The 27,363-nt window shown below is 45.6% G+C and overlaps 1 protein-coding gene across 3 annotated transcripts in view; it reads right to left on the bottom strand.

Moving 5' to 3' along the window:
* The window catches only part of NUTF2 (nuclear transport factor 2), a 309,632-nt gene that overhangs the window by 272,179 nt on the left and 10,090 nt on the right, over window positions 1–27,363 (bottom strand). For all 3 annotated transcript variants that reach the window (XR_004539152.1, XM_033941247.1, XM_033941248.1), the window contains exon 2: window positions 634–758. Coding sequence is in view for 2 of the 3 variants with exons in the window: in XM_033941247.1 (XP_033797138.1) it covers window positions 634–732 (99 nt within the window). In the remaining variant the exon portion in view is untranslated. The remainder of the gene's footprint in view (window positions 1–633; window positions 759–27,363) is intronic.

Here is a 27,363-nt window from a genome sequence, read left to right as displayed (position 1 = left end):
TTTAAAAGTTGATGTTAACACCTGAAAATAGGGTGACGGGACTAATGCGCACAGGACAATTGCGCACGGACAAAGACACTAAGACAAATGTGTGCAGGATGTCAGCGTGTTGGATTAAAAGGTAACTTTAAAGTGCACTGGTGAACCCACACACACACACACACACACACTTTACTAAGGAAACTGTAATTTTTCACTAAAACACTGTCAATAAAACACTGGGAAAAATTACACTTTCCTCTCTAATGGGGAGGATCCCCCCCAAAATCCCTCCTCCCACATACACCCCCTCAGAGCGCTTTAAAGTTACCTTTTAATCCGGCATACTGACATCCTACACGCATCTGTCTTAGTGGCTTTGTCCTCGTGTGATTGTCCCACACTTTTGTCTATGAACCGAAAACAGACACCTGTTTTTACAGGACATCTGCATTTAAAGGTCAACTAATTTCTACAGCACAGTGAACTTAATGCAAAATTTTATTTCTGCAGTGAGAATATGGAATACTGCTTTCATTCAGTCAGCCCAGTCTGAATACCTTAATGTTTGAAACCCAACTCTCCACAAAAGAATGAAGCACAGATTAATCCAAAAGAAATACACTCCAACTCCACTCCTTAAAAAGTACTTACATATATTGCTCCTAAATCCGTTCTGTTACTATCAAATAACTGGTAGTAATGCCGCACAAAGCTTGATCCAATCTGTTCCCAAATTGGCTTATCTCCCATTCTGAATTCTCAGCCAGAGCTACACACTGTTAAAGCAGAGAGAAAGAAAGCATTAGCTTAAATCACCAAACTTGTTTATATTACACATGAAACACTGAAAGCTATGCGCAACAACCTCAATGACAAGTGCAAAGAGCCTCTGTGATACTACTGGTTTTCCAAGATTATATGTATTTTAAAATACCCTACAAATTATTCTGAAACAAGCTGTCAGAGACAGGGGGGAGGGGGGGCTAGATTTACTGAAGTGCACTACAGCAGTGTTTCTCAATAGAGAATGACACAGGGAAAAAATCTGTCCCCATCACCGCCCCATCCCTGCGACCACTGTCCCTGTCACCGCCCCGTCCGCATGACCATTGTCCTCGCCCCAACCCCGTAACTACTATCCCTGCCCCTCCCCGCAACCACTGTCCCCACAGCATCAATACAAGCCTCAGTACTACAATATTTAGCTTATTCCGTCCTTATAAATCAAAGTTCTGGCTGCTGAACTAGAGAAAGATGTTCAGCTGGCAGGGCTTTGTTTATAAATTTTTTGTTTTTTATTTATCGAATTTTTAAACTTTATCATTTATACAAATAATAAAGAAAGGAAGTTTAAAGAAACAAAAAAAAAGAAAAGTAATTATAACCTCAAAAAGTTATATCACTAATTTCCTCAAGTCCACATAATTTGAGAGAGAACAAACAGGTTTTAAATGAAACAGAAACATTCAAATATAATCATGATCAAAAAAAAGATCAAACACAATGGTGCTTTAATTCTTCAAAACTGCAAATATTAATTATGTGGTGACAAAGAAATAGCTTCATGATGATGCAAAAATTGTTCTAACTGAATAGAGTCCCAATAAACAATCATTTTCCTTAAATTTAATCAAGCATTTACAAGGAAACTTTAAATAAAATGTGGCACCCAAAGCTAACACCCTAGATTTCAAAGCCAAGAAGGATTTTCTTCTTAATTGTGTTGCTTGGGCCACATCTGGAAATTATCTCCACAAAATTTAATTTGCTGAACCTCAGGAAGTTACCTTGAAAGATCTATGTCAAATTAACACTCGAATGGAAGGGTTATTAAATTCTGTGGTGACACAGAATGTTAAATTTTCACAGGAAGTGATTGATAAGTTTGTAAATGTTGATTCCAACTTAAAGATTATGGAAAAATCGATTAGAACAACAGAGTCCCATGTGGTCACATTACAAGCAGTTTCTTCAACAGCTGTTAAGGATTTTCATATCATTCATATGAAATTTGAAAAAATGGAGAATTTGCAGAGAGCTAAAAATCTACGCCTAGTTAATTTCCCTAAAACTCATTTGTTGTCTCCAGAAATATTGGTTAAGAAATATTTTAAAAAAGTTTTAGGGATGGCTGACGTAGAAAATTTGCCTCTAACAAATTTATATTATATTCCTCAGAGGAAAAAAGTTTCCACAGAATCGGGTGTAGATCAGTTGGAACAAATTGATTTTGATTTAATGGGTTTCCTGGAGGACTCACAAGATATAATTCAAACTAGATCTACACTTCTTATACCGTGCACAAGAGAGATAGATAAATCCTTAATTGTTTATAAATTTTTATCAACACAACTAATATACTACTTTATCCTAAAGCAAAAAATGTTGTTGTCTGGTTTCTGCTTCCCTCATCTTATTAAATTCCTTCCATCCACCGTCTGTCTTCTCTCTACATCTTCCATTTGCTCTGTTACTGTACCTCTCCCTTCACCCTCCTCAATTGGTCTGGCACCCATCTTCTTCCCTCCACTTCCCCCATAGTATGGCATCTCTGTCTTCCCCATTTCCCTTCTGCGTCTTCTCCCCACTCTGTTCCCCATTTCCCTTCAGTGTCTTCTCCCCACTCTCTGTTCCCCATTTTCCTTCAGCATCTTCTCCTCACTCTCACCACCCCCTCCCTTCGGCGTCTGTTCCTTTCCTTTCCTTCTGGTTGCATCAGAGGAGAAGCTTCCGCCCACAGATGCACACAACTGCAGGCAGACTTCGGCGGCTTAAGCAAGTTGGTCTGTAAACTTAAAACGTGCCACGAAGGTAAGGGGGAGGGAGATGGAAAAATTATGTTCTTACCTGTTAATTTTCTTTCCCTTAGACGCAGCAGATGAATCCAGAGACCAATGGGAAAGCCCACATCTACCAGCAAGCGGAGATAGAGAAATTGATTAACAGGTGGTCCTATTGGCTGGCACTCCTCCTGTTTATCCAGTATAGCTCCTTGCCCAAGCATACGTAACCATCAATAGGCATAGCATGTAAAAAACTTCTTTCCCATAACAAATTTCAAAATGCAATAATACAGAAAACAACCTGCCATAACAACAAACTGCGAAAGTTGCAAAAGAAAAAACTGAGAGACAATATCCAGAAAGGGTGGGGGCTCTGGATTCATCTGCTGCGTCTAAGGGAAAGAAAATTAACAGGTAAGAACATAATTTTTCCTTCCCTAGCAACAGCAGCAGATGAATCCAGAGACCAATGGGATGTAGCAAAGCAATCCTCAATCTGGGTGGGAAGCAAATGCTGCCTCCTCAACAACCGAAGCACAAAACGCCCCTACCGCATGCACCCCCACATCCAAGCAGAAATGCTGAGAGAAAGCACTCTCGGAAGACCAATTAGCCGCGAGACAAATCTCCTCCAAGGAAAAGCCTCTGGGCCGAGCCCAAGAAGTAGCCATCGCTCCGGCGGAATGGTCATGAAGTTCTTTCGCCAACCGCTTCCCTACCAACAAGCAAGCATCAAAAATGTCCTCCTGGACCCATCGAGCGATGGAGGCTTCGGACGCCGCCATACGTTTGAGGCATCCCTTGAAGAATACAAAAAGGAAAAGCGAGCGTGACATAAAAGAAAGGATGACACCCACCTAGAAAGAAATAGTGGTACCATCCGAACTGATACCCCAAATTTCGGAAATCAGAAATAGGAATCCCCGTTGAACAAGGCCTGCAACATTGAAAACTGCAGAGCTGAAGCCATGGCCACAAGAAACCCCATGTTCAACGGCACAGTCCCAAAAGACAAGGATGAAATGAAGCCTTCAGTAAACTGAGAAGAAGTACGTGAAGATTGTACTCCAAACCGGGCTTTCTAAGAGGTGCATGAATATATTGCACTCTGTTTAGGAACTGAACTACATGAAGCTGAGAAGGAAGCGAAGAGCAAAATACCTAACCCTTGTAACAAGCCAAGAATGGCACTAGAAGCTGAAGGGATTTGAACGCCAAGCCCTCGGCAATACCCTTGTGCCAAAAAGGAACTCTGGAGTTGTTCAAATGTGAAGAAGCACCCAAGAAAGGAAAAAACCTCCAAAAGGAAGCACAAGCCAAAGGAGAAGACCTGGATAAGAGAAGAAACAACCTGCTTCGCATAACCCTTACACGTCAGCCAAGACTTTTCAAAAAGCTAGGTCGTAATACTAAAGTAGTACAAATATCCATGTTGATCAGACCCCCAGGCGAGCAAGGCCGGAGATACTAGTAAACTTCTTAGTACGGCTGCCGAAAGACTCATCAAATCCGCATAGTAAGGATGGCGCTGCCAATCCAGAGATTCTACAAATACTGTGCCCGGAAAGCAAACTCGAGGTGGCAAATCCAAGCCAACATCAGCCAGCGAAAAACACTGAAAAAGAGAAGGCAGAGGCAAAAAAGGACCCCCTCTAACTCCCACTGGCTGGGCCCGCTGAAGAAGCTAGGAAGCTTAGAATTGAGAGACGAGACCATGAGGTCTAGGTCAAGGAGATCTCACGTCCATAAAAGGAGCTAGAATGCCTGAGCCACAAATCTCAATATCCAGGTTGCAGAAGATTACACTATTACTAACATGCACACCTTCCAGAGCGTACACAGCGCTGTACACTGTAACATACAAGAAATGGGTCATGCTCAGATTCCGCGGAGAGAAAGTCTATCCAAACTCTTATCCTGATCCATAAAAGGATCTGCCAACAGAAGACGAAGATGAGAGTCCACCCATTGAAGCAGAACAACTTCACCTGCCAACTGAGTACAACACCTACTGCCCAAGCTGTAGAGAAATACCCCCATCCTAATACTGACCAAAAGGATCCTCAGCGGCATTCCAGAAGAATGATCTGAAGCTCTAGAAAGGTAGCCTGACCCTGCTCAAGAGTAGAAGAATGAACAAGTACTGAGTCGCCTCTGAAGACCAGACTCCTGGAGCTGAGGATGGAAGCCACCGAGCCCCCCAACCCGACAGTCCGGGATGGGCGGTGGTCATGAGCTAGTCCAGCAAAGACCGAGGCATGCCTTGAAAAGAGAAATCGCGCTGAGCCACCAAATCATACAGAGCGATGCAGGAGGAGCATACCAAATAATTGGAGCCCTGAGATACCGGGAACCACCGGAACAAAAGCGACTGCTGTAGCGTAAGAAGGGGAAAGCAAGCCGAAGTTCCCAGTGGAGTCAGCAATATGGATCCCAGAAACTGTACAAAATCCCATACTCTTGGTCATGGTAAGCTAAGAAGAATACCAATCTGAGACCGAGACCCCACGCCCAAGTCTCCGGAAAGAAACACATGTCTCATCTATATGAATAAAAACATTACCCCGATATACCTATAAATAGTACAGGAGAAAAGAGCGCTGTGCAAATTCGAAGATGCACGTGTAAAGAACTGAGGAAAAGATACCACCCTTTTCGTGTCAGTCAAATGGCCCGACTGGAAGTCGTCCGAATCAAGCAGGCAGTCAAGAAGAAATTAGATGAATTGCCTGGTAGCGCCAAAACGGTACCACCGCCCACATCACCTAAAACGTTCGTGAAGCCTTGGGTAGGTGAAATGGCATGTGCCAAAACCGAAAGCGCTGCTCCAAGAGAGGCAGGCAAACCAAGTGCCGATTCGGAGTCCATAGAGAAAATGTAAATATACTCCCAGGTTGTCTGCAGAAATGTGTAACCCCGAGAAACTAATTCAGCAGAATGGGATCCAGCTTGCCCAATGCCCCCGTCTCGGGCACCATGCAGTAAGTGGAACAACGTCCCTTAGTTCCCGAAGAACTACAAGAACTGTCCTGAGGACCAGTAACACTGAAAAGGGGAACACAAAACATAGAGACTCCAAGAACGAACTGGAAACCTGAGGAGGATGCAAAGATGCAAGCATCCTGAAAAATTTTCACAGCCCCTGACCTGACATTATAGCGTCTTCTCCCTCATGAGAAAGCCTGAAGAGTCATTGGAAGAAGTCAAGATCCCCTCAGAATGAAGTGCAGAAGGTCAGGGAATGGTAGGATGAGACTATAGGCTCTGCAAGAAGATTCTCCTAGGAAAAATCAAGTTTCACAATGTAAAGAGGAATATACTGGAACCATGAAAACAGTACTAACCCCATGCCACATGAGCGAAATACATATGTCCTTTAAAGTGAAACGTACTAGACTCAATCTAGATGCTGCATCTACCGCCCTGTGGAAAACAACAGCATCCTTACAAGTATCAGACAAAGCTCACATCGCTAATGAGAGCTTCAGGGATGAGGCTAACAGCCATATAGCGCGTGATCCTCCGCGGGTTTGATAGAATAGGTAACTGGCTCCTGGTTAAAAGGAGCTGTACAGCCCTTCCTGTCTGGTCGGGGGGCCCGTCTAGCATGTGCCATGAGAAAATGCTGACAGGAGAAACCAGCGTGATAAGCATGGAAATCTGAAATCCAGGCCCCCTCAGAAATAGAGAAAGAGAGTCCTGGCCGCAGGAAGATGCGCAGTGTCATTATGCCCATAGAGACAGCCCGAACTTGGAAACTGTTTGTACTACCTTTAGGCATATATATCCTGTGCCACTACTAGACACATGCAGCTCAGCACAGAGGCCCAAATAAGGACAGTTACCAACAGACAAAGGCTCAATCTGCAGGGACCCCAAGAGAGACAATGAGATACCTGTGTGAAATACAGGGCACTATCTTACTGCTGATCTCACCGTGCCGTGTGTTGCCGTATGTCGCCCCAGTCCGGAGACAAACCGAGACTGGGTGACCTAGCCCAGGTCAGAGTCTCTCTGGTAAACCCCTTGAGTGCTAACCCCAGAGTCCGATTAAACAAGCAGCTTCCTTCAAGGGAGTACAGCAGGAACACAGACATAGACATATAAATCTGCCCAAGCTTGTCCCAAAGCTGGTGAAACACATACAACTTGTCTGAACCGGAAAGGAGAGAAGCCCCGGCATACCCTGACCAAAGTCAGCTGGAAACAAACTACCGGAACGCTGCAACTCTCCCGCCATCGCCGGAGACCCAAGCGCACGCCTGATTCTCGCTGACACGTGGTCGCTGCATCAATGTTCCTAGAAACATAGCCAGATTCAAGCCCCGCAAAATTTACCCTGCCGCGGCTTGCATAGAAAGAAAATCAGACTCGGGGAATAACCAGAACGGCCCACAGCGCCGGAATAAACATGTCCCATCTCATGCGCGCCGCTATAAACCGGCACCTGCACAATCAGCTGCACATGGCCGTGACAAACACCGATGAAAGAGAGCCTCAGAATAAACAGGACTACTGCTGCACTGAAACCCAACAATGAGAACAAGTACGAGCATGAAATTGCATTGCTACTGCCGCGCTGTAACCAACAAGGAAACCAAGCGCGTGCATGCAAAGGGCGGGAAGTCCCGGCTCCCTCCATGGATTTCTAGTCATAAAACTTAGCCTCAATAAAATATCCAATACCTTAAATGTACGATGACTGAACCCACAGTACTAAGACTCCCAAACAGAACCCGTAAAAGCCAGACATACTCACAAGCTTGTTGTTAGGGCCGGTTGAAGCCAGTTTGCAGCAAAAGCATGGCAGAATGTAGCAACTGTGGTCTCTTTTTTTTTTTTTTTACAGAGAATGGAAAGAAGAAAAAATTGAGACCCAGTCAGACCCTCTATCACTGGAGGGAGGATGAGGCAGGGACCTGGGGGGGCCCAGGTGTAACCCCTAAAGCCGGCACCGTTCAGCCGGACACCTCTGTCTCACTGAAGAGAAAATTTCAACAGGAGAAATAGCATTGCCAGCTAACTGAAGAGAAACCTCAACAGGAGAAACAGAATGGCAGTCTCACTGAAGAGAAACCTCAACAGGAGAAAAGAATTTTCCAGTCATAGCCAGAATTCAGGAGCTAGTTGAATAGTGACCTTTTCCTGCTGGGAGATAGAGAATACTGGATAAACAGGAGGAATGCCAGCCAATAGGACCACCTGTTAATCAGTTTCTCTATCTTCGCCTGCTGGTAGATGTGAGCTAACCCATTGGTCTCTGGATTCATCTGCTGCTGTTGCTAGGGAAAGTTGATTTTGAATCCCAAGCTTTGTAGGAACCACGTAGTCCGTTGGGTCGCTACAATAACCCCCTGAGATGTTGAATCTTTGATGAGCCAGTCGTCTAGGTAGGGAAACACCTGAAGACCATGGTTCTTTAGAGCTGCAGCTACTACTACTAGGTATTTGGTGAACACTCTGGGAAATGATGCCAGGCCGACTCTAACATCGCTGGACAACTGTTAAAATTACTAGATATTGGCAGCAATACAAGCTTCAGTGTTTCCCCTGAAGAAGTCCGTTGGTGTGAAACAGACTTGACCTCCGTCCTACCCTCTCTTCCAGGAGGTACTGTGGCATAGACTCTAGAAGGATGGGTCCTCTTCAATGAGGATTCCACAAGGAGGAATTGGTGAGAGTTGTGAATTCTCAAAACCCTTGCAATGTAGAGTTCTATTCCTCGATTCCAACTTGCCTGCAACAGCAGGTATACCATAAGGAGTCTCCAGGTTTTGTTTGAAAGTTTGAGACAGAAGCCTGTTAAGAGGAAGCTTAAGTGACTGCAGGAGGTTGAGGCAGATGCATTTCTTCTAAATATTCCTTAGAGTTTTTAGAACCAGCGTCCAATTTAAGATCCAGGTCGTTAGCCATTTGACGAAGGAAGAAGGAAAAGGACAATTGATCTGCCAGAGCATAGCCTCAAGAAGGATTTGATGACCTCGAGGTGCCTCGAGTGGAAAACGAAGGCGAAGTCTCTCTGGAGTATTGGTAACCCAAGGAATAGACAGACTTGGAGGAGGCATTCGAAGTGCCGTATTTTCACGCATATAACACGCATGCATGTATAACACGCATACGCATATAGCGCGCGGGTCCAAAGCATGTCTGTAAAAAAATTTTTATATAGCACGCACACGCGTATACCGTGCAAGCTGCTATAACCTCTTCCCACTCCCGCTTACTCTTCTGGCCTGCGAACCGGCCCCCTCCCCCCCCCCCCCCCCCCGCTCACATCACCCCCCCCCCCACGATCCTACAACCCCCCAGCACCGCAAAACATCTCTTACCCGATTGGGCACCTGCACCAGCACCAATGCACAGGACGTGCCAGTGCCCGAAGATCCTCCCTTGTTGTGCAGGGCTGGGCTGGGCTGGGCTGTGCGGTGCAGGGAGATCCTCCTTCTTCCCTGTGCCGGGCTGGACTGGGCTTTGAGCATTTGTGCATGCTCAAAGCCTTCTGGTCTCGCTCTCTCCGAGATTCTCAATGCAATGGAGTGTGAGGATTCCAGTCGAGACACTCGCAAAGACTCAGCTCCTTGCATGGAGTGTGAGGATTCCAGTCGAGACACTCGCAAATTCTCGGCTCCTTGCATGGAGTGTGAGGATTCCAGTCGAGACACTCGCAAAGACTCGGCTCCTTGCATGGAATGTGAGGATTCCAGTCGAGACACTCGCAAAGTCTCGGCTCCTTGCATGGAGTGTGAGGACTCCAGTCGAGACACTCGCAAAGACTCGGCTCCTTGCATGGAGTGTGAGGTCTCCAGTCGAGAGACTCGCAAAGACTCGGCTCCTTGCATGGAGTGTGAGGATTCCAGTCGAGACACTCACAAAGGCTCGGCTCCTTGCATGGAGTGTGAGGACTCCAGTCGAGACACTCGCAAAGACTCGACTCCTTGCATAGAGTGTGAAGATTCCAGTCGAGACACTCGCAAAGACTCGACTCCTTGCATAGAGTGTGAAGATTCCAGTCGAGACACTCGCAAAAACTCGACTCCTTGCACAGAGTGTGTAGATTCCAGACCAGACACTCCCAAAGACTCGACTCTTTGCACAGAGTATGAGATTCCAGATCAGACACTCACAAAGACTCAACTCCTTGCATAGAGTGGGTAGACTCAGCTCGAGGCACAGGCAGGGACTCGACCTCATATGAGACTGCTGATTGCCCAGACTGGACTGCAGGAAGCAGAGTCGAGGCAGGACCGTATTTGCTCAGTAACTGAACAAATTGCTGCTCTAACATGGTCTGGAGAGAAGCCTGCAATTGTGGATCCGAGTCTGAAACTGGACCACTTGCTGAGGCTAAAGGCTCTGAGGTGGCAGTAGAAGCATGCTTCAACTTGGAGGATTACTGCTTGGATATTTTAAGGACCATCGCAGGAACCTTCTGTTTAGGTATCTAACCTGATGGAAGCTCAGGGGAAGATAAGGCAGGTGTACTCGAGGCCAAAGACGATCCAAACGAGGAAGGTCCGATGAGACTTGAGGTCAGAGTTGTGGAATCAGGACACCCTGTTGAAGTCTTGACCGAGTCAGAAATCGAAGTCGAGAGTGTAGCTGAAGAATCCATGCTAACAGCTTTTCCACTTGAACCTAACGACGTTTAAGGGCTCGAGGTTGAAGAGTAGCACAGCGCGCTCACGACTTCGGACTATGGTTAAGCCTGAGACAACAAAGATACCAGCGGTGTGGGTCCGTGAGGGAAATCGCACGCTGGCACTGGCTACACTTCTTCAAGTCCATGCCTGGCTGGGACATAGGAGGGAAGATAGCCGCTGCGAAGTCGACGCTCACAAGCTGCGGGCGCACGACCCGTCCCACCAGTCAGCCAATGAAAAAATTAAAACTTTTTTTTTTTTAACTAACAAAGAAAAAAGGCACAGCAATTCGGCTAAAGAAAATAAACACAAACTGCGGTGAAGAGAAGGCACGAAGTGAACTAAGTTCAGCGCAGAGCGTCAAAGATAGATTTCTCAGCTCTGCGGTAAACTGAGAACTGAGGAGACTGTCCCTGTACTGGGCGGGAAGGCACTCACGCATACGCGGTGCAGCAGACTTGAAACTTCTGAGTTTCTACAAGCAAGTCTGCTTGCGAGGCTGTCCACATCCGGGCTCTATGGATGATGTCACCCTTATGTGAGAATAGACTGCCTGCTTGTCCTGGGATAACAGACACATTTTGATCACTAAACTGAAAATAAAATCGTTTTTCCTACCTTTGTTGTCTGGTGATTTCACGAGTCTCTGGTTGCACTTTCTTCTTCCGACTGTGCATCCAAAATTTCTTCCCTTTTTCAGTCTCCTGTATGCTTCCTCTCCTCCAGACCTCATTCCCTCCCCCAACTTTTTCTTCCTCTCTTCCTGCCCAACTCCCCTTTCTTTCTTTCTCTCTCTCCGTCTTTCTTTTTGTCTCCCTGTCCCCCCTTTCTTTCTGTATGTCTGCCTTTCTCTCTCCTTGCCCCCTTTCCGTCTGTCTCCCTGTCTGTCTTTCCGTCTCCCTGCCCTCCCCCAAGCCGCCGCCATCGGGGAACAGGCCGCCGCTGTAAAGAGGACACTGAAGCGCCGGGCCGACCAACCTTCCCCACTCGTCAATTCTAACGTCGGAGAGGAAGTTCCGGGCCAGCCAGGCGATTGGTTGGCCCAGAACTTCCTCTCTGACGTTAGAATTAAGGAAGTGAGGAACGTTGGTCGACCCGGCACTTCAGCTCTTTACAGGGTCAGGAAGAAGGTAGAACGGAAGGCAATGCGAGTTTTATCACAGAGCCCGGGATGGGCTCCGCGATCAACTCACGTTGCCTTCGCAATCGACCTTTTGGGCACCCCTGTTCTAGGGCATCAAGCCTGTACATACAACAAGCGATGGCACACCACCTAACAAAAATGCCATTCTATGTACGAAATCAACAGATCTCTCAAAAGAGGTGAACTGCTGAACAAATTCAAGTAGAACGCCTTACCTAAGAATGGAAATGATTTATACCCATATACCTAGAATGCTACCAGAGAGGTAGGGCCGAACCTGAATCTCCATACCTCCCCTTCCCAGCATAGGCACAAGGCGATATAAGAGATGCCCATGAGTACATAAGGAGAATGGCTGATACGTCGCATTTGAGAGAATAGTAACAATGGAAGAAAACTGGTGGAACTTAGAGGAACCACACCAGCTAAAATGAGAACATGCAATACTATTGGATAATAAATCCAGATGAAGCAGAGACGTACAGATTGGCTAGACCAGGGGTGTCCAATGTCGGTCCTCGAGGGCCACAATCCAGTCGGGTTTTCAGGATTTCCCCAATGAATATGCATGAGATCTATTTGCATGCACTGCTTTCAATGCATATTCATTGGGGAAATCCTGAAAACCCGATTGGATTGCGGCCCTCGAGGACCGACATTGGACACCCCTGGGCTAGACCATATCCAAAGGGAGCAAGAAGAATGAAGTAATAGATCATCTGATCTCCCCCAATCAAATGGGCTTTGTCAAACTTAGATATATTGGAGATAATTTACGCATCTTCCATAATGTTAATGATTATGCCAAGACCACCTCAGAGCCTGTGATAGGTTTTGCTATTGATGCGGAAAAAGCTTTTGATAGGGTCGAATGGAGATTCTTGTTACAGGTTCTGAAGTGGTTTAACTTAGGGGACTCCTTTGTTTGTTTCCTGGATTCGGGCTTTGTACTGGGCACCATCATCTCGTATACTCATTAACGGATCTCTTACTGCTCCTATTGCACTGCAACGAGGCATGAGACAGGGATGCCCTCTATCTCCGCTCCTTTTCAATCTTTCACTAGAACCTCTCTTGCTGGCGATTAGTCACTCTTCCACAATACAGGGTATTCCGCTGATCTTTAAAGAACTAAAAGTTGCAGCATACGCTGATGACATTATGCTTTTCATACGAAATCCTTTGACTTCCCTCCCTTACTTTATTCAGATCACTGATGCCTATTCCAACTATTCTGGGTATAGAGTCAATTGGGAAAAATCGGTTATACTTCCCCTTAATAATCAGGTCTCACAGATAGAACTCTCTTCCTTTAAATTTGAATGGTCTACTTCCCCAATCAAATATTTGGGCTTTTATATCCATAAAGACCGAGACGTTAAATGGATACTAACATTGCCAAGCTCAAAGAACTAATCACAACTTCCACATCTAAATGGCAACCTTTGTATTTATCATGGTGGGGACGTTTATCCTCCCTCAAAATAACATTAGCACCACAGATCACATATATTTTAACTCTCTTGCCCTGCTTGGGCACTCCTTCTCTTTACAAATGGATAGATAAACGAATCTCTGATTTTCTTTGGAAAAATAAAAGACCAAAAATAGCATTAACCACGTTAAAGTTTCCCAGAATCTCTGGTGGAGTCAACCTCCCTTATTTTCGTAAGTACCATATTGCCTCATTGGCAAAATATGGCTCAAGATGGATTATGCATAACCACCCTCATTCATTCACCTATACTCCTACTTGGCTAGACTTTGAAATTTCATTGTGCAACCCAATCCCCATTCATATCATTCCTACTAGAGAATGACACAGTGGCAGGTTACCCGCGGCTAGCTGCATTTAGAGAAGTAGCCGCAGGTAGCCTGCCGAAACGGGGAAGAAAAAATAGTGGCCTCTGCGGGACGGGGACAAGGCCATTCACCGCCCCGTAGAGCGGTGAATGGACTTGTCCCCGCAGTGAGGCAATCAAGATTGCGCGGTCCCCGCCATCTCCCTCCCTCTACCTCACCTTTGAACTGAAGAGCAACCACCAGTTGAATTTCTGCCGGTCCACGCAAAGGAAAAAAAAAAAAGCCTCTCATTTTCTCCTGCTCTTACCGCCATGCTCATACTGCAGCTATTAAAGCCGACAGGAAGTCTTTCCGACATCAATTCTGACGTCGGAGAGGACGTTCTGGGCCAGCCAATCGCTGCCTGGCTGGCCCAGAACGTCCTCTCCGACTTCAGAATTGAGTCGGAAAGACTTCCTGTCGGCTTTAATAGCTGCAGCATGAGAATGGCGGTAAGAGCAGGGGAAAAGGAAGGAGGCTTTTTTTTTTTTGAGCGGAAGGGAGGCAGCAGACTGGCTTTGGCTAGGGAGGGAGAAAGGTAGGCAGGCAGGATTCGGGGGTGGGGGTGGGACAAAGTGTAGAAGGCAGCGAGAGGGACATAGGAAGGAGGCACTAGGGGCACTAAAGACATGGGAAGGAGGCACTGGGGGCACTAAAGACAGGAAGGGGCACTAAGGACATGGGAAGGAGGCACTGGGGGCACTAAAGACAGGAAGGGGCACTAAGGACATGGGAAGGAGGCACTGGGGCACTAAAGACAGGAAGGGGCACTAAGGACATGGGAAGGAGGCACTGGAGCACTAAAGACAGGAAGGGGCACTAAGAACATGGGAAGGAAGCACTAAAGACAGGAAGGGGCACTAAGGACATAGGAAGGAATAGAAAGGGACAATTCTTGGGCCTGAGTGCAGAAAGAAAGAAATGAAAGAAAGGATACACAGACAGAAGGAAACGCAACCAGAGACTCATGAAATCAATCACCAGACAGCAAAGGTAGGAAAAATAATTTTATTTTCAATTTAGTGATCAAAATGTGTCAGTTTTGGGAAGTTATATCTGCTGTCTATATTTTGCACTATATTTGTCTATTTTTCTATAGTTACTGAGGTGACCGAGCTTGCGGAGATGGGGTGGAAACAGGGTTTTAAAATTTTAGTCCTAGTAGTTTGCCGGTCCACAAAATAATTCTTTTATTTCTGCTGGTTCACGGGTGTAAAAAGGTTGAAAAACACTGATGTAGAGTATGCCGGCTTTCTTTTTCGCCCAGCCGCACGCGTTCAAAAAGCCGCGCTTGCGCGGCTGCTCGAGTTGATCAATCTTCTCCTCTCTTACAACTTCCTGTTTCCGGTTGCATCAGAGGAGAATATTGAACAAATGAGCACCCGCACGTGCGGCTGGGTGATTAAGAAAGCTGGCATACTCTACATCTAAGGTGAGATGGAGGGAGGGAGATGGCGGAACACTGCAATCGGTCGGGTGTCTGTTGTTTTTGTATCACTGCCTGCCTGCGCTCACGTTCCAGATCCACCTGCATTTTTAGTGTGCACAATTGACCTAATTCGAGCTATAGGTGAACATGGGGGGACACGTCATTGCAAGGGAGGACAAGTCAATTGATTTATTTTATGTTCTGTTTTTACTACAGGGCAGATGCACTGAAACAGATTCTCAGTGCAGTAGTAGTAGTAGTAGTAGTGGTGGTGGCAGGATTCTCTTCTGTCTTCATGGTGTTTCGCAGTACTGAGGCTTATATGGATGCTGCGGGGACGGTGACAGGGCGGTGAATGGGATGGCAGTGGCGGTGACGGGGCGCTGAAAGGGATGGCGGTGAAGGGAACGGCGGTGACGGGGCAGTGCAGAGGATGGTGGGTCGGGGACGGTGCAGTGACAGGGACAGATTTTTTCCCCCTGTCATTCTCTAATTCCTACTATGTCCATCCCTCCCAGACTTAAGGCCTTTTCTCTTTTCTCATCAACAATTACAGCATTCCGTACACTGGATAATGTAGCTACCCATTCGGTTTTTACGCAGAGAGACATGGCTCTCTGGAATAATCCTGTCATTAAACAAAAAACAGGACTTTCCATTGGATACCCCTGGAGTAAGCTAGGTATCTGGCAAGTCCACCAACTTTTTCATAATAACAATTTATATACTTTTCCTGAACTGGTTGCAAAATACCCATCACTCTCAGGTAAACGAGCTCAATGGGAGATATTGACATCTCTGCTTTCTTCCCTACAGTTCTCTGATTCTTCTTGCATTGTACAATGGGGCTCATTAATAGAGACACAGGGCAAAGCTATTTCATATTTTTACAAACTACTACAGAATCCGCAGCCCACATCTGATATAGCAATTAATTGCAAATGGTCTCAAGAGATACATATTGATCTGTCAGACAATGAGCGGATGAGGTTCTGGACGAAAGTAAATAGACCTCTCCTTTCTGCAAATATGACGCAATCCTTGTTTTTTTCTGATGCGAAGAGTGGTGTGGACACCATGTAGAATGAAACTAGCTCATTTGAAAACTGATGACTTATGTTGGCATTGTTTTTTTAATACTTTATCTTTATTGAGTTTAAATTATATGATAACAAAATCATAATGAATAAAACAGTATCCACCTTACAGTACATAACATAAAAGAATATAAGGAAAATTTTAACATTCTTTCTACTATTAATTAGTCCACAATAATGAGGGAGAAGTATCACAAATCGGAGATTAATTAATTAATCCAACAAATTATAAGAAATTTAGGCTGACTGAAGTGGACCCAATTTACTAACTTGGAACATTTTCTTGGTTACAAATAGGGGTACTTGCAAAGATCACCTCCTTATCTAATATAAACCTCGATAACTGTGCAGATTCAAAAAAGATATATTTAGCTCCCCTATAATTAATTAAGCATTTACAGGGGTATCTCAAAATAAATGTAGCTCCAATTTTTAACACCTGTGGTCTCAAGAGCAAAAACTGTTTCCTTTTTTTTTGAGTTATCCTAGAAACATCTGGATACATTCTTATTTTTTGATTCAAAAACAAAACATCTTTATATTTAAAAAACAACTTCAAAAGCCATTCTCTATCTGAATCTAATGCTAATTGTACAAAAAGTGTGGCAACCATTAATTCCTCTGATTCTGACTTCTCTAATAGGTTTGTTAAGTCCAATACATCTATTACTGGTTCTTGCTTGTCCTCCGGAGTCTTCTTCTTTCCCAAGGGAATATAATATATTTTTGAAATTGGTGGAAAGGAACTCTGTGGGACTTTTAGAATCTCCAAAAGATACCGTTTAAACATATCAAGAGCTGTAGTGGATATTAACTTTGGAAAATTAATCAGTCTCAAATTTTGTCTCCGTACTACATTTTCAAGAACCTCCATCTTGAAATTGATATTATCATTATCCCTCATGAGGAGCTGATTTTGTGCTCCCAATATTTCCAACTTTTTTTCCTGCTCAAGTGATTTTTTCTCAATGTTAACCATAACTTCCAATTTTCTTTCATGTTCTAATGATTTTTCTTCCAATTTGCCCACTCTTTTTTGCAATTTTAAAGTCTCAGAAAGTATCCCTGCAGAATGAGTAGACAAGAGTTTGCAATTGATTTCCCAGGGAAATCTGTAATGTTGAGATTGCCTCCCAAATTGAGTTTAAATCCACCACTGAAGGCTTTTCTAGAGGAGCTAGGAAACATTTAATATCCAAATCTTTAAGCTGCTCAGTACCTGTTTGAGAATTTAAAGGTAATGGTGATTCTTGCCGTTCCTCCATTTTCCCCAAGACCTCCTGCGTTGGAAATGCTGTAGACATTCTCCGGGCTGCCAGTTCTTCATTTTCCTCCTCCTCACAGCTCCCGGAAGTTACCGCCACGCTCTCTTCACTCTCCTCACCCTGCAAACACAGTTGAGGGAGTGGCTGCGCCGGCATGTCTCATTCCTCCGGAGAGAAGCTGACCGCCTCAAAAGAGGTGGAAGGGCTCTCCGAAACGCCCCCACCTTGCGCCGAGGACTCTCTCACCGGATCTCGTTGGGCCTGGCATTCGACAAACGCGTCCATAGGGCCAGGTAACTGCTGTAACTCGGGTTCAGTAGGAAAAACCCGAGTTTTGGACTTGCGCTTCACCATTACTAGGAAGATAGGCTCAGGAGCGTTCAGCCAAACGACTTCAGTCTGCCATGTTCATTTGACTCCTCCCCCCCTATGTTGGCATTGTTTAATAAGTCAGGGTACTCTGGCACACATGTTATATGAATGTCCCAAGATTTTACCTTTTTGGACACAAATTTGGTCTCTAATAAGATCTGTTACAAATTGCACGGCTGATTTGTCATTTGACATTATTATAATGCGATCTCTCCATCCTTGCTTTACAACATGTTCTTGTGAACCAAAATTGTTTGACATATTAATATCTGTGGGCATACAGCAAGTTTTGCAAAATTGGAAATCCGCATCCTTGTTAAACTTCACTTTCTGGTGGAATTCTATTTGTTTATATAAAAGATATGAGCAATATGCTATAGATAAAAGGAGAACTAACCGTTTAATTCCAACACGTGATATTTGGATACCCATTGACGAATAGCTACAATCTCTTTAATTCTATGATTTTATATTACCTTAATTACTGTACATTTTGGATGTTCTGCTTTCTGCAATGATGTATTGTCTAATGCCACTTAAAAGAAGAATGAAGTCCCACCTACCTCAGCCATGCTGTGAAAATGCACAAACTCAAGGTACAACCTGCAGATGGAGAAACCCACGCAGGGAAACCCATCCCATGAGCTAGCTGTACCGGGGAGGTCTGCAATCCCCGACCTTCCCAAAGTATAGGACATATAAAACCGTGAAACAGTAACAGGTATACTGGTATACTGGTACCAAATCCCAAGTCACACAGAACATGAGGAGAGAAAAACGGTAAGGAAACTTACCCAGATACACAGACCGGAGATCCAGAAAAGGAAGTGCCTGCCAAGTCCAAACACTTCACAACCGTCCCAACTAAGATGTTCAAAGCGACGGCGTTGGCGGTGATTTTTGCTGGATAGAGAAAACAGCTATATCGCATCCAAGACACCAGAGCCCCTGAGCATCCTCTCACCAAGAGTCAACAGGCAACTCATAGAGAGGTCTGCCTTGGCCACACCTAGGGGGGAACAAGAAGTCTAAGATGGAAAGTGACGAAGAAAACTGACCTCAGGGAGAGAGAGACAGATTATCTGCCAAAGGGAATCGACCTAAACTCCAGAGAAAATGAATAGAGAAGGTGGTAAAGAGACATAGTCCCCAAAAAGGGTGGCCCAGAGAAACAGAAAGGAAGAGATAATGACGATGCTACCAGTAAGATTCGGATAAACTGCTATCGAAAGAAACAGACAGCACAATCTTTGTCCCAACTTCTCCCTGTGGCCAGAAAGACCCACTCAGGCCAGGCTCATTCCCTTTGCGACAGCTCCACTGATGACAGACCTCATGATGGGGACACTGGTGTCTTCTTCCTCTTCTGAATAGAGAGAATACAGTGATATTCCAACCACGATGCCAGGCCACCTGAGTGTCCTCACCCAAAAAAGCCATCAGGTAACTCACAGAATGGTTGCCCCCAGCTACACCTAGGTTGGGTCAATAATATCCAGATGAACCTGTATCCACAGTGAAGTAGGAGCAATAAACCAGGGAATGGCCACCATAGAACCTGGGAAAGACAGGCAACAACCTGAAGAGAACTAGTGTGGTAAGGAGTAGAGATCCACAAAACCCAGTCCTATCCAAAGCCCAAAGGAAAGAAGTGAAAAGAGTTACCTCGATCAGGACCAAACTGCAGACAAAAACCTCAAGAAGTGAAACCGCCCGAGTAACCTGAATGATCATGCAACTAGCCAGGATCAAATGAAGACCCTGACCTGTGGCTGTGAGAGATAAGAGAAGTTCACTCAGAGGTCTCTATATAGCCCCCATGGCATCCAAGGAGCAGTCAAAGACCAGAGGTAACAAAGGTTGCAATGAAAGAGCAAGGCGATATAGCACCCCAAAGCCCACGGTGGCAGACTAAAAGAAGACGAAAGAGACAACCCCTGCCCCTCTATAGCCCACTAGGTGTCAGAACCTAATGAGACTAGCCTATAAGGATGGCATAGAAAAATACAAGCCTCCAGCTGTTTACAAGAAAAATCTTAGCGAACAGAGCAGACAGAAAATTTAACCTTCCAGCAAAAGCGGTGCTACATTGTAACTGAGAAAGGCAAACTAATGCAGAAGAGAAGAACTGCGAGCGCAAGAAAAATGAGTCTGGTTAGCACCAAACCGCCATTGCTAAAGGGGAGCAGCAAAAGCTGGGACCTAGATAAGGACAGAATCTAAGGGAAAACCTCCATGAAGGGAAATGTTCCTGACAAACTCAAATGCACCTTCTGCGAGCTAGAAGCAAAGCAAGACACTGACCTGTGCCAACTATGGAACAGAGAAGTTCAGAATCCTCCGCATGGTCCCCATGAGGCCCCGAGAACTGTCAACCATAGGAGGTAACCAAGTCTGCGATGTAACAGCATGGCGACAGAACCCCCCATTGCCGCTATATATATATAGACAGTAGAATTTCAGGAAAATTAACAGCCCCTAGAGATAGGGTGTAATGCCGGAACAGACAAACTGGAAACCAGCATATAGTAACAGCAAGATAAGTCACCTGAAAACTGAATTAACAGAGCACCAGGAATCCAAAAGAAGACATCCCCTCCCCCCCCCCGATGCCAATGATATAACCACCCTCAACCATGAATAGGAAAATACAGGAAAGAGGAGACTAAAAGGCGCCGAGGGCTAGAGACCGTAAAGCACAGTTACTTACCGTAACAGGTGTTATACAGGAACAGCAGGCAGCTATTCTCACATATGGGTGACGTCATCCGACGGAGCCCAGAAACAGATGCCTCATAAGCAGACTTGCTTGAAGAAACTCAAAGTTTTGAACCACACACACCGCGCATGCGCGAGTGCCTTCCCGCCCAGCACAGGGCACATCTCCTCAGTTCAGATACCTAGCAGAGAAGCCAACAAAGGGAGGTGGGTGGGTTGTGAGAATAGCGGTCCCTGGATAAAACCTGTTACGGTAAGTAACTGTGCTTTATCCCAGGACAAGCAGGCAGGTATTCTCACATATGGGTGACCTCCAAGCTAACCAGAATGGGATGGTGGGAGTATTGGCAATTTAGGAGAATAAATTTTGTAATACTGTTTGGCCAAACTGTCCATCCCGTCTAGAGAAAGCATCCAGACAATAGTGAAAAGTGAAGGTATGAACCGAGGACCAAGTAGCAGCCTTACAAATTTCCTCAATAGGTGTAGATCAGAGGAAAGCAACTGAAGCTGCCATTGCTCTGACTTTATGGGCTGTGACTTTACTGTGAAAGGGTAATCCAGCCTGGGCATAGCAGAAAGAGATACAAGCCGCCATCCAGTTGGAGATGGTACGCTTAGAAATAGGATGTCCCAATTTATTTGGATCGAAGGAGACAAAAAGTTGAGGAGCAGTTTTGTGTGGTTTGGTGCGTTTCAAGTAGAAGGCCAAAGCACGTTTACAGTCCAGAGTATGAAGAGCTGATTCTCCAGGGTGAGAATGAGGCTTTGGAAAAAACACTGGAAGTATGATGGATTGGTTGAGATGAAATTCCGAGACCACTTTAGGTAGGAATTTCGGATGAGTACAAAGAACCACCTTGTCATGATGGAACACAGTGAATGGTGGGTCAGTAACTAAAGCTTGCAGCTCACTGACTCGTCAAGCAGAAGTGAGGGCAATAAGAAACACCACTTTCCAAGTGAGATACTTCAGATGAGCCTTATCAATTGGTTCAAATGGAGGCTTCATGAGTTGAGTAAGGACAACATTGAGGTCACAAACCACAGTTTGAGAGGAGGTTTGACATTGAAAAGTCCTTTCAGGAATCTGGAAACCACTGGATGAGCAGAGAGGGGTTTCCCGTCAATAGGCTGATGAAAAGCCGCAATTGCACTGAGATGGACTCGTATAGATGTAATCTTGAGGCCAGAATTAGATAAATGCAAAAGATAGTCCAAAACAGAAGATAAGGAGGATTGCTGAGGCTCCTTATGATGAGAAAAACGCCATGTAGAAAATCTAGTCCATTTTTGGTGATAGCATTGTCTAGTTGTAAGCTTTCAAGAAGCTTCTAAAATGTCTCTTACAGATTGAAAAAACTGAAGAGGGGTTATGTTGAGAGGTACCAGGCTGTCAGGTGTAAAGACTGCAGGTTCAGATGAAGCAGAGATCCTTGACTCTGTGTAAGTAGAGAAGGAAAAACTGGTAGAAGGTATGGCTCCCTGTTGCTGAGTTGAAGTAGAAGGGAGTACCATGGTTGTCTCGGCCACCGAGGAGCAATTAGAATCATGGTGGCATTATTGTTCTTCAATTTGACCAGAGACTTGAGAATAAGAGGGAATGGAGGAAATGCGTAGAAGAAAAGATTCATCCATTCCAGAAGAAAAGCATCTGTCTCGAGGCAGTGAGGAGAGTATATCCTGGAGCATAACTGAGGCAGTTTGTAGTTGTGGGGAGCTGCGAAGAGGTCTATCTGTGGCGTTCCCCACTGTGAAAAAATGTGATGAAGGGACGAGGAATGGAGAGTCTATTCGTGAGGTTGCAGGAGACGTCTCAAAAGTTGTCCGCCAAGCAATTCTTTGTCCCTTGAATGTAGGCAGCTCCAGAGCTTCTTGACAAAGGGAGGCAGATCCTGTCCCTCCCTGTTTGTTGACATAATACATGGCGACTTGATTGTCCGTGCAAACGAGGACTACTGTGTCGTGAAGGAGATGTTGAAAAGCATGGAGAGCTTTGAGGATTGCTCTGAGTTCCAACTGATTGATATGACACCAATGACCCGTACTGTTCCAGAGGCCTTGAGTACGAAGACCATCGAGATGAGCACCACAAGCGTAGGTCGAAGAGTCTGTCGTGAGGACCTTCTGATGAGGGGGCGTTTGAAAAAGCAAACCTCTGGAAAGATTGGAAGAGAGCATCCACCAACGGAGAGACTGCTTCAAAGAAGGAATGACTGTGATGTGTCGGGAAAGAGGATCGCAAACTTGAGGAATTCTGAGGTGAAGTCTGGCAAAAGGAGTCACATATACTGTAGAGGCCATGTTACCCATAAGTACCATCATGTGTCATCGCTGAGATGTTAGAGCAGGAATACACTGTGTGACAGAGTTGAAGAAGAGCTTCCAGACGTTTTTGCGGAAGAAATGCTCTGAGTTGGACAGTGTCCAGAACAGCTCCAATAAATTGTAGATTCTGTGAGGGCTGAAGTTGAGATTTGGGAAAGTTGATTACGAATCCTAAACTTTGTAGGAACCAGGTAGTCCGTTGGGTCGCTACAATAACCCCTTGAGATGTGGAATCTTTGATGAGCCAATCGTCGAGGTAAGGAAATACCTGAAGACCATGATTTCTTAGAGCTGCTGCTACCACTACCAGTCACTTGGTGAACACTCTGGGAGACGAGGCCAGGCCGAAGGGTAGAACTCTGTATTGATAATGCAGATTCCCCACCCGAAATCTGAGGTATTGACAGGAGGCCGGATGAATGGGAATGCGAGTGTAGGCCTCCTTGAGATCTAGAGAGCATAACCAGTCGTTCTGCTCGAGAAGGGGATAAAGGGATGCCAGGGACAACATTCAAAATTTTTCTTTGACTAGAAATTTGTTGAGAGCCCTGAGATCCAGAATGGGTCACAGATCGCACGTCTTCTTCGGTACAAGGAAGTAACGGGAGTAAAAACCCCTGTTCTGTTTTTCCAAGGGAACTGGTTCGATGGCATGGAGACGAAACAGAGCTTGAGCTTCCTGAAGAAGAAAGGCGGTCAGGGATGGATTGGAAGGATACTCTCTTGGAGGAAGCTCTGGTGGAACCTGAGTGAAATGAAGAGAGTATCCTTCTCTGAGGATGGTAAGCACCCAGAGGTCGGAGGTAATTGACGTCCACCGGTCGTAAAAATATTGAGACGACCTCCTATAGGGGGAAAATGAGACAGAGTCAGAACGGTAGAGGTTATGCTCTGTTTTAAACAGTCAAAAAGACTGAGAAGCCTTAGGTGCAACAAAAGGTTGGTATTTCTGTTGCTTTTGAGGTTGCTGTTTTTTCAAAGGAGGGCGAGTATAAGGAGCCAGCTTTGGAGCAAAATGCCTTTGATAGATAACAGCAGGGCGTGCAGGCTTGGCAGGAGCTGGCTTTGGTTTAGGTCTGACAATTGAAGCAAAAGATTTTTCATGGTCAGATAATTTCTTGGTGGCTGCCTTGATGGATTCATCAAAGAGGTCATTGCCTTGACAAGGAAGGTTAGCTAAGCAGTCGTGTAGGTTAGAGTCCATGTCAATGGTACGAAGCCATGCAAGACGACGCATAGCCACAGAGCAAGCAGCCGCTCGGGCAGATAACTCAAAGGCATCATAAGATGTTTGTGGAGATGGAGATGTAACTGAGAAAAAGAAGCAATGATTTCTTGAAACTCAAAATACATGTGGTTATCCATATAAGTCAAAAACTTCGGTAGAAGAGAAAGAAGAAATTCAAAATAAGTGATGAAATAAAAATTATAATTGAGGACTTCAGAGGACATCATAGCATTCTGGCAGATGCGACGTCCAAATTTGTCCATAGTCTTCCCCTCCCTTCCAGAAGGAACTGTGGCATAGACCTTGGAAGGATGGGATCTCTTCTAGGAGGATTCAACAAGCATGGATTGATGAGATAACTGCGAGTTGTCAAATCCCTTGCGATGTACAGTCTTATACCTCGAGTCCAATTTTCCTGGAACTGCTGGTATGGAAAAGGGAATCTCCATGCATCGAGCAAAAGTCTGGTTCAAAAGCTTATGAATTGGAAGCTTGAGAGACTCTGCCGGAGGCTGAGGAAGACGCATGACTTCTAGATATTCCTTAGAATATTTGGAGCCAGTATCCAATTGTACATCCAAGTCTACAGCCATCTGTCACAGGAAAGACGAGAAAGATAGCTGATCTGGCAATGCTTTGCCTCGAGAAGGACTCGAGGACGTCGAGGCAGCCTGTGTCGAAGAAAAAGCTTTGGCATGGAAAAAAGCATCAAAGGAACCTGGTGACTTGGACGAGGCAATTGAGACCGGAATATCCTCGATGTCCGGAATCGGAGACCTCGAATGAGGAGTTGGTGGTCTGCTCGAGGTTGGAGTAGAGTGAGGCTTCGAGGAAGATGGTTCATCCTGCGAAGAACGATGCCTGGAAGAATGCTTTGATGAAGGCCTCGAACGGTGATGAGAACTGTGTCTGGAACCAGATCTTGAGGATCGAGATTTCGCCTCGGAGACATAAGCAGCCAATGTCGATATATGAATAGGACTAGAGGTTGTAGATCGAAGCTCCAGAGGCTTGGAGGAGGAACCTCGATGCACTCGCAAAGACTCTGCTCCTTGCTGAGAGTGTGAGGATTCTCGTCGATGCACTCGCAAAGAATCTGCTCCTTGCTTTTTGTGCTTGGATGGCAGACCAGGCACTCGCAGAGACTCTGCTCCCTGCAAAGAGTGTGGAATCTCCGACTGGGACATAGGAAGCGGCTCGACCTCGCGAGAGTCTGCTGAATGCCCAGGCAGGATAAGAGGAAGCAGTTTAGGACCCATAATAGTAAGGTACTGACACTTGCTACACCTCTTAAAGCCTGTAGCAGGCCAGGACATAGGCAAAAAAATAGCCACCGCAAAATTGAAGCTCGCGAGCTGTGGCCGAAGGCCCGTCCCAGAAAACGAACGGAAGACAAATTTTTTTTTTTAATTTTAAAAGAAAAGAAACAAAATAAAACAGCGATTCGTGAAGAAAAACACACCAACCGCGGTTAGGAGTAGGCAAAAAGTGAACGAAGTTGAACGCAGAGAGTCAAAGGCGGACTTCTCGGCTCCGCAGAAAACTAAGAACTGAGGAGATGCGCCCTGTGGTGGGCGGGAAGGCACTCGCGCATGCGCGGTGCGGGCGACTCGAAACTCCAATAACTTTGCTGTTACCGCCCTTACTTTATGGAATTCCCTACCTAACCACTTACGTAGCGAGTCCGATTTAAAACAATTTAAAGCGCAGTTAAAAACATTCTTGTTCCAAGACACCTTTGGATAAAAACTGTCCTTTTAAGGAGAAAACTAAAAGAAAAATGTTATCATCCCATTCCTACTTTATTTTCCCTTTTATGTTACACCTTTTCTATAATAATTGTAGTTCTTCCCCACTATCCTATTGTTTGAGTAAGTCCGTATATTTTATCAGTGTTTTCATTTAGATTTTGACGTTATTTAGTACCCCAAAGTTTTACGTGTTTTTATGTAATTTTATATTGTAAACCGCTTAGAAACCTGAATAAGCGATTTAAAAGATCTTTTAATAAACTTGAAACTTGAAGCAAGTCTACTTGTGAGGCATCCGCATCCGGGCTCCGTCGGATGACGTCACCCATATGTGAGACTACCTGCCTGCTTGTCCTGTGATAAAAGTTACGTTCCCCAACTTAAAACACCATGCAAGTGAATGCTACAACATAAGCCCAGTACCTTGCGCGCTCAGAATAATAGTGGGCCCAGGAAACCACTAAGGTCCCCCCCCCAAGAACTATGTGGCCGAAAGAAAATCAACAAACAACCAACAACAAACACTTCCCAATGCATTGCCTCAATCTAACAACAAAAAAAAAGGGAATCAGGAACCCGAAGAAAACCTAGTCATTGCACTAATTGGTCAAGAAGCATTCTGTCCGCAAATACTTGCATAGCCCAGCAAAGACAAGGCCACCTCGCTAAACAGGAGACAGGAAAACCTCCATGTCCCCATAGTGTCGAAAGAAAGTGCCTAACATAAACCCAAAGCTACTCAGGAACCTCTGGCCCAACACTTGCCTCCCTTCTCTCGACTGGAGACACCGAGAAAATAATCAGCGCAGGTGCAGGATAATCAAGCCCCAAAATCCTCACCTGATAGCCCCCTACTTTGGGCTGCCGGCAAGACATGAGCGGGAGATCCCTCCCAACAGCTAGCTGCCGGTTCCGACCACCTTAAACAACCCCTCTGGATTGAGAGCAGCCTGATAAGGGTAGCCCACTCACTAAACCGGCAGCTAAATTACAGGTCTGCACCCCCGGTGCACCAATAGACTCATACCGGCAGAAAATGGCATATCAAAACTGCCACTGTGCCCCAAAGAAAAACATGCTGTAAGGGAAACCGTTGGGGCTTGCAAAACAACTGGAGCGCTGCAACCCAATAGCGTACAAAAAAAATAAATAAATTTCTGGCACTAGAAATAGCCCGCTTACTCCAGGCTTCCTAGGGCCGCTACACGGCTGCACTCCGGAAACGAGCATGCCCCAAAAAACTGAGCTGAAACAGCTACCAGTCCCAAATAGCAATAGCATCACAGTCTGCTCACCCAAAAAGCCTCTGCCAATAGAATGCGCCCACCGGTCCTCTCCCTCTGAGTTAAAATGACTGAGCAGCTGAGAAAAAAAACCAACTCAGCCCAGGTGCTCCTACGTGGGAAAGCAGTCGACACCGCTCCCGTTGGTGCCCCTCACACAGCTGACCTGGGTAAACTTGCTCCATTCTGCCCGTCAGCTTTTCCACCCGCGAAAACGCTAAAGCACAGTTACTTACCGTAACAGGTGTTATCCAGGGACAGCAGGCAGATATTCTTGACTGATGGGTGACGGCACCGACGGAGCCCCGGTACGGACAATTTTAGAGTGATTGCACTCTAAGAACTTGTAAAGTTCTAGCAGGCCGCACCGCGCACACGCGAGTGCCTTCCCGCCCGACGGAGGCGCGCGGTCCCCAGTTAGGATAAGCCAGCTAAGAAGCCAACCCGGGGAGGTGGGAGGGACGCAAGAATATCTGCCTGCTGTCCCTGGATAACACCTGT

This window comes from Geotrypetes seraphini, chromosome 4 (genome assembly GCF_902459505.1).
Source record: "Geotrypetes seraphini chromosome 4, aGeoSer1.1, whole genome shotgun sequence".
Lineage (NCBI taxonomy): Eukaryota > Metazoa > Chordata > Amphibia > Gymnophiona > Dermophiidae > Geotrypetes > Geotrypetes seraphini.
The sequence above is the reverse complement of the archived record's forward strand: the minus strand, read 5'-3'. Positions and strand labels throughout refer to the sequence as shown.